Here is a 13,184-nt window from a genome sequence, read left to right on the forward strand (position 1 = left end):
GTTTGTACAGAGTGTCGACAGTGTGGGCAGAAGTGTGCGGACGTGTATCGTCATGCAAGATCATGATGCCCTTGGATATCAGTCTTCTGTGTTTAATCTAAAGTTTAGGCCTCAGCTCTTCACTAGGTATCTAACTGTAACCTTTTTTGCAGGCAAGCACAAGGAGAACATACAAACCCTCGACCCTGGAGGTGCGAGGCCACAGTGCTAACCACTACGTCACCATGCTGCCTGCATGATATAAATAGACATAATATGTTTGAGAGATTTTCTCGCTGCTAATTATTTAATATCCCCCTCAATGAGGCGGAATACACCCTAGACGGAGTACTAATGCATAGCAAGGAACAAGCATGCGCACACGCACACACACACACACTCATTAACACACTATGGGCAATTTGGGAACGCCGATTTGCTGTGGGAGGAAACCAGAGCACCCTGAGGAAACCCACCAACCATGCAGATTGAATTTTTTTTTATGCAGATAGCATATATTATTATTATTATTATTATTATTATCAGCTCTTTAGAAGGTTTTTCCCTCCAGCATGTTTAAAATGCTTGAGGTTATATTTAGAACAGAGCTCTTCAAGTTTCATTCTCCTGACTCTAACCACCAAAACCGGAAGTGACGGAGGTATCACTTCACTGAATCGACTCTTTAAATCAAACCTGTTAAATTGATCATGCTGTGATAGCGTTAATGTTTAGATTGGCTTTAAATAACATTAACATTATGCATTATATATAGGCCTATATACAGTGGTGTGAAAAACTATTTGCCCCCTTCCTGATTTCTTATTCTTTTGCATGTTTGTCACACTTAAATGTTTCTGATCATCAAACACATTTAACTATTAGTCAAAGATAACACAAGTAAACACAAAATGCAGTTTTTAAATGATGGTTTTTATTATTTAGGGAGAAAAAAAATCCAAACTTACATGGCCCTGTGTGAAAAAGTAATTGCCCCCTGAACCTAATAACTGATTGGGCCACCCTTAGCAGCAATAACTGCAATCAAGCGTTTGCGATAACTTGCAACGAGTCTTTTACAGCGCTCTGGAGGAATTTTGGCCCACTCATCTTTGCAGAATTGTTGTAATTCAGCTTTATTTGAGAGTTTTCTAGCATGAACCGCCTTTTTAAGGTCATGCCACAACATCTCAATAGGATTCAGGTCAGGACTTTGACTAGGCCACTCCAAAGTCTTCATTTTGTTTTTCTTCAGCCATTTAGAGGTGGATTTGCTGGTGTGTTTTGGGTCATTGTCCTGCTGCAGCACCCAAGATCGCTTCAGCTTGAGTTGACGAACAGATGGCCGGACATTCTCCTTCAGGATTTTTTGGTAGACAGTAGAATTCATAGTTCCATCTATCACAGCAAGCCTTCCAGGTCCTGAAGCAGCAAAACAACCCCAGACCATCACACTACCACCCCCATATTTTACTGTTGGTATGGTGTTCTTTTTCTGAAATGCTGTGTTACTTTTACGCCAGATGTAACGGGACACGCACCTTCCAAAAAGTTAAACTTTTGTCTCGTCGGTCCACAAGGTATTTTCCCAAAAGTCTTGGCAATCATTAAGATGTTTTTTAGCAAAATTGAGACGAGCCTTGATGTTCTTTTTGCTTAAGTGGTTTGCGCCTTGGAAATCTGCCATGCAGACCGTTTTTGCCCAGTCTCTTTCTTTTGGTGGAGTCGTGAACACTGACCTTAATTGAGGCAAGTGAGGCCTGCAGTTCTTTAGTTGTTGTCCTGGGGTCTTTTGTGGCCTCTCGGATGAGTTGTCTCTGCGCTCTTGGGGTAATTTTGGTCGGCCGGCCACTCCTGGGAAGGTTCTCCACTGTTCCATGTTTTTGCCATTTGTGGATGATGGCTCTCACTGTGGTTCGCTGGAGTCCCAAGGCTTTGGAAATGGCTTTATAACCTTTACCAGACTGATAGATCTCAATTACTTTTGTTCTCATTTTTTTCTGAATTTCTTTGGATCTTGGCATAATGTCTAGCTTTTGAGGTGCTTTTGGTCTACTTCTCTGTGTCAGGTAGCTCCTATTTAAGTGATTTTTTGATTGAAACAGGTGTGGCAGTAATCAGGCCTGGGGGTGACTACAGAAATTGAACTTTTAACTGTGATAAACCACAGTTAAGTTATTTTTTAACAAGGGGGGGCAATTACTTTTTCACACAGGGCCATGTAGATTTGGAGTTTTTTTTCTCCCTTAATAACATAATCTTCATTTAAAAACTGCATTTTGTGTTCAATTATGTTATCTTTGACTAATAGTTAACGGTTTTTGATGAGCAGAAACATTTAAGTGTGACAAACATGCAAAAGAATAAGAAATCAGGAAGGGGGCAAATAGTTTTTCACACCACTGTATATATATATATATATATATATATATATATATATATATACATACACACACACACACAAATATATATTCAAATGTAAAAACTTTAGGCTACAATTTTTTGGTAAAAATTTTTATATATATTTTTTTGTTACAGGAAATAAAACATGAATAATATAATATAACTATTATTTCATAATTATGAAATATTTTCTTTAATATTTCACTTTATAACACAGAATACATCCTTATTTATTTATTTATTTATTGAAATCTTATTGCCTTATTGAATAAATACATAATAAATAAATTAAGTATTAAGTCCTTGACATTTTACCGACGGGTGTGTAAACTTTTGCATCCGGCTGTACAGGCAGGCGCGCGCACTCGCTGCCCTCCTGAGGCCGCGCGCTGACACTGCGCTCTGACTGTTTGTGCGCATGCGTGCCCGTGTTTGTTGGCGTGAAAGAACGAACACTGACTAACTAACAAAATTAATTAAAGTGTTTTATCCTTTTTTTTTTTTTACAGGAAAAAACATGTTTACGGTAATAAGTATCTGGATATTTGTACTAATCCCTACTTGTTCACTCAGCCCGTTTATCTCACGTAAGGTAAAGATTTTTAAAGATATTTTATCGAATTAGGAAGGTTCGCTGGGAACGTTAGCTTAGCATAAACGGAGCGCGCGAGGAGCTTAAAGTGTTTAAAGTGATCATTTTGTACAGAAAATAGTTATAAAGATATTTGCTTGGAAGTAATCATATGAGAGGTTTAATGTTGAATGAAGAAATGTTGAGTGTTCGTGTGGAAATTTAAGCAAACAACAGACAATTTAGTTAATTGAATTAATTGTTCATTAATTTAGACAAATTGCCCTTAACTTCTGTTTTAGACAACAACAACATATTATTATTATTATTATTCTTTAAAAATGTATGATACACAAAGTGTCATAAAATTTTTAAGACAAATTCTCATTATTATATTTAAGCGTGCTCATTATTATAAATCATTATTTGAGTGCTGTCATGTATTAATTGTATGTTTTCTGATGAGTTATTATTCTGCAACCACAATGAGATTTAGTTTGTAAGTAAAAATTTACTAAATAAATGTAAAAGTCTTTAATTTTTTAAAATAGAAGTGTTAAAATAAAAATCACCCATTTTTTTTTGAAAAACAAAACCATTGATCGTGTTAGATCTTTTACACAAAATAAAATTCAATCTACTTCTTTAATTTACTTATTTTTAATTATCCTAATTTCTTAGAATAAAATTTAAATCTACTAATTTCATAGAAAAAAACATTAAAGTGTACAAAATAAAACGAATTATATTTTGATCGAATTTGATCACCTCTATCAATTTCTAGTCACTTTATAACTAATACTTATTGAACGTAAAAAAAACTTTAGTCTTCTATTCTCTTAGAAAAAAAGTTAATAAAACTGTACAAAAATAAAACATTGGTACTCAATTTTGAGTCACTTTGTAGCCAGCAATTTAGTTATCAGTTGTACAAAGGACTAAATAATAATAATATAAATAATAAAAATAATATTAATAATATAAAAAATTATAAAAAAAGTATTAGAATAATACTTTAATAATAACTTAGAAAAAACATTATTAAATTTAATAATAACATTTGTTTTTTTACATAAAATATACTATGTTGACTGATTTTGATTGAATTTGATGGACTTGACCAATTTTGAGTAATTTTATAACTAATAATTTACTTATTAATTGTAAAAAAAAAAAAAAAAAAGTAAACTTTTAATTTATTAAAGAAAAATTGTTGGAATTTTTTTAATGTACTCTATCTATCTATAAATATCTTAAAAAACATGAATTAAACTGTACAAAATAGACCATGTTGATCATGTTGTTCAATTTTGATCGATTTGTTCAATTTTGATTGATTGAACTCAACCAATTTCGAGTGACTTGCATATCAGATTTAAAGAACAAAAACTTTGATCTACTAATTTCTTAGATTTTTAAGAATTATTAATTTGAGACATGTTTTTTATTCTTTGTGTGTTTACTTTTAATAAAATTACTATTTTTCCTAGATAAAACAATCACATGGGGCACAACTTGTGAATGATTCATTCTCGAATTGACTCTCATGTGAATGATTCTTTGAATCTTTCTGTAAAGACTCAGTGGCTGCGAGCGCGCGGCTGGAGGGCAGCGGGTGTCACGCGCACAGCCCAGTTCATGTGTACTGGAAGGTGAAAAGTTTACTGGCTTTACTGGAACTTTATTCTTCATGTGAGTATATTTTAAAGAAAAATAATAAACCATATATATCATATAATAATATAAATCATATTTTAATGAGTGAAGTTTAAAAGTTTCAGAGCTTTCACAGTGCTTTGTCGGCAAACTGGTTTATTCTGTATGGTCCTAATAATACACTGTTATTGCAGACTAGTTTGGATTAGGACTAAGATTAATTTGAGCTTTAATTCTTTCAGTGTTATGCTGAATGATTCAATTACATTCACTGTGACATTGAGTCACGTGACACCAGGGTCTAAAAACAAATAGTCAGCTTACAGTAGTAATAATAAAAAATCCTAGTATATAAATATACACACTAGATCATAAGTTATATCTTTTATTCGGGATGAACGGGATAAACAAAACTTTTACACTGTGCATATAATACAAATAACTATATAATAATAGTAATAAAAGCATGTGTGTGTATTCTGTCATCATTCGCTTTGTTTATGTGCAGTATTAATTTCTAAAGAAAATATACTATTTGCTATGTTGTAAATTTTTATTTGCCTGGTCGTCTCTTGCCGCCGCCGCTGCTGCAGCTGCTATTTTGGGCCTTCGCTCCCTTGGCATTCTGTTAGGTCAGAGGTCACGTGTCTTTTTCTGGCCCGCTGCTGTGCGTCAGGTGCTTCTGGTCCAACAGAGCTGTCATTGCAAGGAAGGCATACGTTACAGACATGCGGTTATGTGTTGTAGGATATAACAAAGCCCAATAACGTATATATTAGTGTGACTCTTACATCGATTGCATGTTTGTTTCATTTCCTGGTGTCACATGATTCAGTGTCACAGTTAATACATTTGTAAGACGAAAACCCTTCTGTAGTTATTTCGGTTAATTAAACTTTGGAGTGGGCACTGACACAGGAAAGCTTTAGATTTTTAGTATTAGTTTTAAAGCCTGGTAAAGAAAGACATTATTTCAATTTGGTAAAATGTTTATTATAATTAATGTTTTGTTGTTATTCATCATATTAAGAGCTATTGTATTGTATTGACTCATTAATCAATTTTTTTGTAAAAATAATTAACAGCTGTCAGCTGATTCATTGCACCTTTTTAAAAAGAAATTACTTTTCGGCTCTCTTCAGCCAAGCAGCGAGACTTTTTAGATGCTTCAACCTCTACCGGTGGTCCTGAAAAGAAAGACAATACAAACTCATCTGTAACACATACAGTAGTTCACATACAAGACACTAGAAGAAAGCAGAAAAGAGAAAGAATAAGTAAGTAAATAAATAAATAAATAAAAGGACAAACAGTGTGTTTTGACACATAGTTCCAGTACTACTGGAATGTTTATGTTGAAAAAATGCTGGTTAAAAAATACAATAAGGTAAATGGTAAGTTCAGAGATGCATATAAATCTTTTGTGCCGCCTTAAATATTATACATATCTGTTTATAAGATCAGTTGATTATTACATTTGCTTGAGTTTTGTTTCGGCATATGCATGTATAACTCTGTTAGTGTGTGCGTGTGCGCGGCAGATTATTGTGTCCTGTGCTTGATGTTCTAGATGCCACAGCTGCTTGCGTGGTCACTTCACTTGTTCGGCTTCCAACACAGATAAATATATTTCAACCTTTTTCCTTCCCAGTTCATTTAGCAGAGGTGAATATGCCAGTCTCACATGTTCATCTCTCATCTCTTTGTCGCTTTCTTCTCTTTCTACAAGTCCCTTTAGTCTCTGTTGTGTCAAGGTATGCATATAATTTGTACTTTGCTTTATGACGTTTTATAAAGAAGACCGAATCAGGAAATAAGCAGCTTTTTCACAGAGCCACCAAAGTTCTTATTCTCCAGTTCCAAATTTATGGTGTTTCCACTAGTCAAGTTACATACTAATACTAATTGTAATGCCGCTAACAAAAAAAATAAAAAAGACAACAAGAAAAAAAAAACATATAAAAAAAACATATTACGAAACAGATTACAAATTATAGTTAAAGCTATTACTTTATAAATAAAATTTTCTTAGAATCTTTTCAAGTTGAATTGACTTTTTGAACATCTAAACAATGAGATATTCGATCAGTGCATGTGAAATCTGCTTTGAACGTATAAAAGGATAATGGCGATGTGCGTCTCTATAGGCGTGCCATGCCTTTATTCTGTGGAGGGTCGAAATTCTCAGTCTGCCTGCTAAAATCTTGTTATAAACCCCACCCCCTTCCCGTGTGTGACTGCTATATTTGCCCGACTGAGCATGCTTCGGGTTTTACAGATATGACAAGCAAATCGTCTTGCACTAAAACACTTCACATCTTTTCTGCCTGTGTATCTTATCCTGTAGAGAGGTCCTGAGGATGATAGCCTTGGCCTGACTTCAGAGGAATTCTTGTACAATCTCAGCTTCATATTAGCTTCAATGGCATTGTACTAGCAGTATATTTTCTCCGCTATTTCTTTCTAAACTTTTTTTTTTGTTGTAATGTCTGTATATAAATAAAGCTAAATGTATAAGGCTTACTGGGTAAAAGGGACGTACAGTATGTTCGCAGGTCATGTGATGTCAGCTAGCTAACCTGTACTGCGGTGTATATAAACAAAAATGACTGAACATTAAAAAGTAGCAGAACTGGGGACTGCTGTGAGATTTAAGTATTATTTTGAAGCATCTACATTCATAGTTTTAGTGATTTAATAGAGATGTTTTTACAATATTTCTCCATAGCTCAGGTAATAAGCTGGTGATGAAACAGCTGTTTGTAGCTGCTATGATGTAAATGATGACAAGCTAACGTCGTGGTCATGGACTTTCCACAATTTTTAAATATGACTTTAAATAGTTTAAAAAGCGCCATGTATTTATTCATAAATAATAAAAATAATAATAAAAAAAAGAATTTTGCCTTTTAAGAGCCACACCTCAGATTTCTTTTACATTGCCAACACAAACACTTATTTTTATTTCAGGCTGCACTATACCACCCTGTTATGGATTACTTGTCTATTTGTTAGCTCACCCTGATGTGTTTTATTATTCTTTAAATGCTGCATTACTGATTAACGGCCCGCAATAAAAGAATGATTAATAATAAGTCAAAGAAGTTATAGAAACAAATAATATGTCCATTATTGACTGTGTTCTCTGACTCGTCTCCCCAGATTAACGGCATGTGTTAGTGGAGATCTGATTGGGTCTGTCCCTTTGAGGTCGCCATGGCATCAGAGAGGACCTGGGAGGAGCCAGGCGAGGAGCGTGGTTCCCTCCCACTGGACATCGATGACGTCCATGTGCTGCTCCAAGGTCAGTTCATACATCTGTTGCAGGTGATTTAGACATGTTCAACAAAAAAAAAAACTAACAAAATCACAACCTATTTAAATGTCTAAGCCGGAACAAAGTAATAAGTGAATTTAACATCGAGCGAACCTGGCCGACATCAAACACGAGCAGATTCACCATTTAGTCTTGACGGCTGCTGACTTTCCACTGTAACATAGTGATGATGTGTGGAGGCAGTTTATAGAGAATGGCTTCATAAATAAACCAGAGGGCTGTTTTTAAAACACAGAGAAGGTCATTAGAGTCATATAAATGTAAGATTACAGGATCAGTCATTAATCGATTAATTGCTCTGAAGAATATAAGTGATGTAGATTAATTAAAACCGTTTCGCACAATATTTCTCCATAGCTCAGCATTTTTGCCTTTTGTTAATTTATTATTTTAAAGCTCCGTATTTTCTAAGGGTTATTGTATGAAGTTAACATTTTCTTAAGAAAGTCCCTCAAAGTGTATCTGTTAAAACATCAGCTGAAATACAGCCTCAGGTAAAACATTTAATGTCTCTCTTTTACTTTGCATCCGAACGAGTTGAACAATTAAAATGTTTTGTTGTATATATTTAATTCTCTCTTAGCTACTGGACAGTGATTAGGGATTAAATTATTTTTTTAATTTTACACCAAATAATTTCCTACTTGGACAAAGTTATAGGCTATGTATCAGAGATATAAAAATCGAACGTGTGTGGACTTGTGTGTGTGTGTGTGTGTGTGTTACCTGAAAGGTGTGGTTGTTCTTATTCACAAAGCTGAGTCCTACATCCTGGTTAACAGCACTAAGACCCGTGCTTGCATAATATTCCTGTGTTTTGGACTCGCATGAACATTTTTGGTGGTTTAATTGTCATCCATGGATTTGCAAGATGAGGCACATTGCTGAACTATTTTTACCACAGCGCATTAATGTGCAGTAAGTCTAGGACTAAAAACCAGGTGATCAGAGTGATTTTAGGCAAAATGGGTGAGTTTGCATGATTTAAAAATTATTATAGTTGCATGTTGAAGTGTTTTTTTATGAGGGAAAAAATAGGAGTTCACACTAAATGGCATCAATTGTATTGTAGGATTGTCAAAAAAACCTTTGATGAATCAACTCCTGATGGTGAACTAATGCCAAAGTCTGATGGAGACTATTATTGGGGTTTTAACAAGAGATGATACCCAGGGTGAATATTGGAGGGAAAAATAATTGTATCTGAACAACTGGAAATAGGAGTGGCATTTGAACAATTTATTGATTTTAATTATACATTTTTTTACTTTTAAATGTTTACAGGATGGGATTTTATTATATGTTTATTTTACTATACTATTTTACTATATACTATTATATTAATTATATTTTTTAAGGAAAAGGCTGTTGTGGGAAAGCTGTCCTTGTTGGAAATCATTTTTCCCAGTGAGTTAAAGATTGACACAGACCATACACGTTACTTAAAACTTTTATTACGTGTGTAAGGATGTGTGTAAAAATGAAAATGAAAAATAAAATTAGTCACTATAGCAAATACAACGCTAATGAATATTAATGAGTATGCAAATACAATGGTCTCGTGACAAGGTGTCAAAACAAAAAAAAAAAATCGTATAAACCTTACGGCTTCTTCTTCTTTGCTTTTTTCTGCAAGTTGGCTTTGTGTTCTCACCATGATGGTTGTTTTAAAGAAAATTATAATAAGGTTTCCAGTCTCAGTGATTTCAGTGCCACGGAAAGGGAAGTTGGCCTTAATTATCATACTAAAAGTCCAGGCTGCACAAAAAAAAAAATTAATTGTTATTTACACATAAACGTACAAAACCAAGACAATAATGGTATCATTTGTCATTTTTATAAATATTCTTCTTATTTATTGTGTACTTGTATAGTCTAGTAGTATAGATTCAATCTTTAATAAACTTGCTTCGACCTTAGCTTAATCCTATTTATTTATTTGTTTGTTTGTTTTATTGCACATTTAATATAGAATATAGAATCCTAAATTGTAGTTTTTAAGGAAATGGTTTCAGTATTGTAAGATTCTCAGGGTATCTAGAAAAGTGGTTTTGCTTCATCTCTAATAATAATAATAATTATTATTATTATTATTGTTGTTGTTGTCATAATTATATTTGACAAATGATTGCAGTGACCGCTATAATTCTTGCTCTTTTCTTTATCTCTTCTCTCACGCTCGATTGCGGCCCGCTTACTAACACGAGCCAGCATCACCCCAGCCAAGGTCTTTAAAAAAACGCAAACAACAGGGATGTGGTTTGACACCTGCTTGACTATGAGGCAAAAAAGTGAAAGCCAACTTGCTGTGAAACAACCAATACTTTATTAAAAAGGATTCACCTCTTAAATAAAAAATCTACTTGCCCTCATGCTTCAGTTCTCACACCACAAATCCCTCAGGTGTAAGTGGCACCTCTGTGTCTTTGCCCGGATTAAGTTTGCAGCGTGTTATTCATGGTGAGTGGGATCATGTATATCAGCTCTGGAGTGAAGAGATGCTTTCAGAGTTTCCTAAGTGTGATAGAGAGAAAAGAGGTCAAGAACGAACAAGAAGAGTTCTTAAGAGATCAATGTGTGTGAAATAATTTCGTTAGCTTGCTTACAAGAAACCTTAAAAACTTTAAAAAAAAATCTGCAGTCCTGTATGAGAATCTAAAGGTTTACGTGTCTAGGATTACGGCCGAGCTTGGTAAAGGACCTCAACCAAAAAAAAGGAAGTGAATTTTGGAAGGATGGAAGTCGAATGCGAGTTGCGCCTGGTTAAGGACTTGACTGATTTTGCAGATATTTATAGGAAGGAAGCGGGTAAAACGGGTAAACAAACGGAATTGTTTTGCATGCTGAAAGTTACACGCTGTGTGTGTGTGTGTGTGTGTGTGTGTGTGTGTGTGTGTGTGTGTGTGCGTGCGTGCGTGCATGGTGCCAGGTTGTAGTCCTACTTTGCCATTTCCTCGCACTATCTTTGTAGAAAATAATTTATTTGAGATCAGCAGAACTGTGTTTAAAGCACCGGATCAAAACTGTCCCGTCATGTGTTTGTGAAAAGGCCTGAAATTAACTAAATAAGCTTAGTAGCTTTACAAATGCACTGTATTTCATCCTTATTTCTGTGGAGGTATCACCAAAGGGATATTTCTCCTACTTGTTAAAAGCGCTATATAAATAAAATTGAATTGAATTGAATTGAACTTGTTCCTTTTAAAGCCTTACTTCCAGAGTTTTTTTTTTTTTTTGAGACTGGAAATAACAATGCTTTGAGACTAATCAATTACATTTAATCAATTTCCTTCTGGGATAAATAAAGTTCTTTGAATCTTAAATCTTGAATTGAATTAATATAAAGTGAAAAAGTCAAAGATGGAGTATTTGAGTATACAGTAACTCACCTATTTCTAATTAATTAAGGAAGGATGATCTGCTTTTAATCTGCTCTTAAATCCTTAATAAGTTTTTAATTTTTCTGTTTTCTTCCCTCAGTGGAGCAGGAGCAGATTCAGAAGAGAACCTTCACCAACTGGGTGAATGCACAGCTATCCAAGGTGAGGTCAGGGGGGTGAAAGTTTAAACATGTTATCCCAAACCTCATTACACTGAAGTGTGTTTGTGGGTGTTTGTGGGTGGTGTCATATTTTCCTACTGATCATTCAAGACAGACGTGAGCACCGGCTCTGGAGTAAAAATAACAACAATATCATCTCAGTATTTATGAAGGGTTTTAATTATATCTCTAAAAGTCAATAAAGTTAATTAAGGGTTAGGTTCAAGGCTCTGCAACCATTTTTAGAGCCGATTTTTATTATTCTCATTTACAACAATTGATAAAAGTTTCGCCTTCTCTAAAGTAAAGGTCATTTCTGCATAAAGTGTGGGGGCTCAAAGAGGATAAATATAACCTGCTGTGGAATATAAAGACGGACAGCAACAGGAGTTAGCCACACACACACACGCTCACTCACTGCTCTAGTCTTATTTTGACCTACAAGTTGACTTCTGAATTATTGACACTCTTCAAAATAATTAGTGAAAAAATATATATTTTCTTTCCTCCATTATCTTATGAGACAAATAGCAGGATTATATTTAGAAGTTATGGAAATTACATTCTTGGGAAAATCGTTCACAATTGGACACATAAATTATTTATATTAAGTCTGGATCTGTTGAGAATTGCCTGAAAATAGAGCATTGCATGGGTTGATCTTTTTTTTTTTTTTTGCCAATAATTTTAATTCATTCATGTCACTCAAGCCAATACACAAACCTGATCTCAGTACAGCAGCATAATGTTTAGTTGAGGTTTATAAATAAGCACAGAAGCTGAGAAATGTCACGGCTGCTTAGACAGAGATTTACAATCTTTCTCAAACACACACTATTTATTATTATTATTTTTTTACCCTAGATTGTTTTTTTAATTCAACAGTTTTTTTTTCCCATATCCTTCTAAACTGCTAACAGAAAAAAGGCTGAAATAAAGTGTATGATCTTATGATAGAGGCATTTATTTTTATGGAATAACTTGCAGATTTAAATGAATAAGAAACTGTTTACGAAGGTATAAATGTATTGTGGTTAACATTAAATATATTATATATAATATTCATTTGTTAAAGTGATTTTAGTCTCAAGATGGATAAATAAACAATTAAATAAAAGAAGTAATAATCAGAGATTGCAGAGTATAGGATGCTTATATTTGTGTTTGTAAGTGTACCAGGTTTACTATAACGCTGTTTTTTTTTTTTTTTTCTAAAGTTAGTTAGAGTTAGTCTCTCTGTTGGATTTAACCAGGTGTACTCTTTTTCTTCTTTTCTCAGAGAAGGCCTCCTGTGGCTGTGCTGGATTTATTCAATGATTTCAGAGACGGTTCCAGATTGCTGGACCTCCTGGAGGTGATGTGCAGCCAAAGGCTGGTGAGTGTCTTCCCCAAAACTTCCTAAACTTATCTTGTTCAAGTGTATTTTGTACTGTTCGATTATCTGGATAACTGCTTTATGTAAAGAAATAAAAGTCTGGTGTTTTAGTCAGTGGTGTAAATTTGTTAGTGATGGTTGCAAGCATTTGTGTAGGACCTTTTGACCTTGTGTTGTCCTAAAACTCTTTCTATAAAGTGATACATGCTTGAAGCTAAAGGAGGTGAGCTTGACTAATTAAATGTGATGCCTCACATGCAAATTTTTTTTTATTATTATTTATTATTATTATTATTATTATTATTAGTGACATGTTGTTTAG

The 13,184-nt window shown here is 34.1% G+C and overlaps 1 protein-coding gene across 1 annotated transcript in view; it reads left to right on the forward strand.

Moving 5' to 3' along the window:
- The first annotated feature begins 7,825 nt into the window (after positions 1-7,825).
- syne2b (spectrin repeat containing, nuclear envelope 2b) overlaps positions 7,826-13,184 on the forward strand; it is a 138,479-nt gene continuing 133,120 nt past the window's right edge. The window contains exons 1-3 of the mRNA XM_053501692.1: positions 7,826-7,913; positions 11,427-11,488; positions 12,767-12,862. Of these exons, the coding sequence (XP_053357667.1) occupies positions 7,826-7,913; positions 11,427-11,488; positions 12,767-12,862 (246 nt within the window). The remainder of the gene's footprint in view (positions 7,914-11,426; positions 11,489-12,766; positions 12,863-13,184) is intronic.

Source organism: Clarias gariepinus, chromosome 8 (genome assembly GCF_024256425.1).
Source record: "Clarias gariepinus isolate MV-2021 ecotype Netherlands chromosome 8, CGAR_prim_01v2, whole genome shotgun sequence".
NCBI classification, from domain to species: Eukaryota; Metazoa; Chordata; class Actinopteri; order Siluriformes; family Clariidae; genus Clarias; species Clarias gariepinus.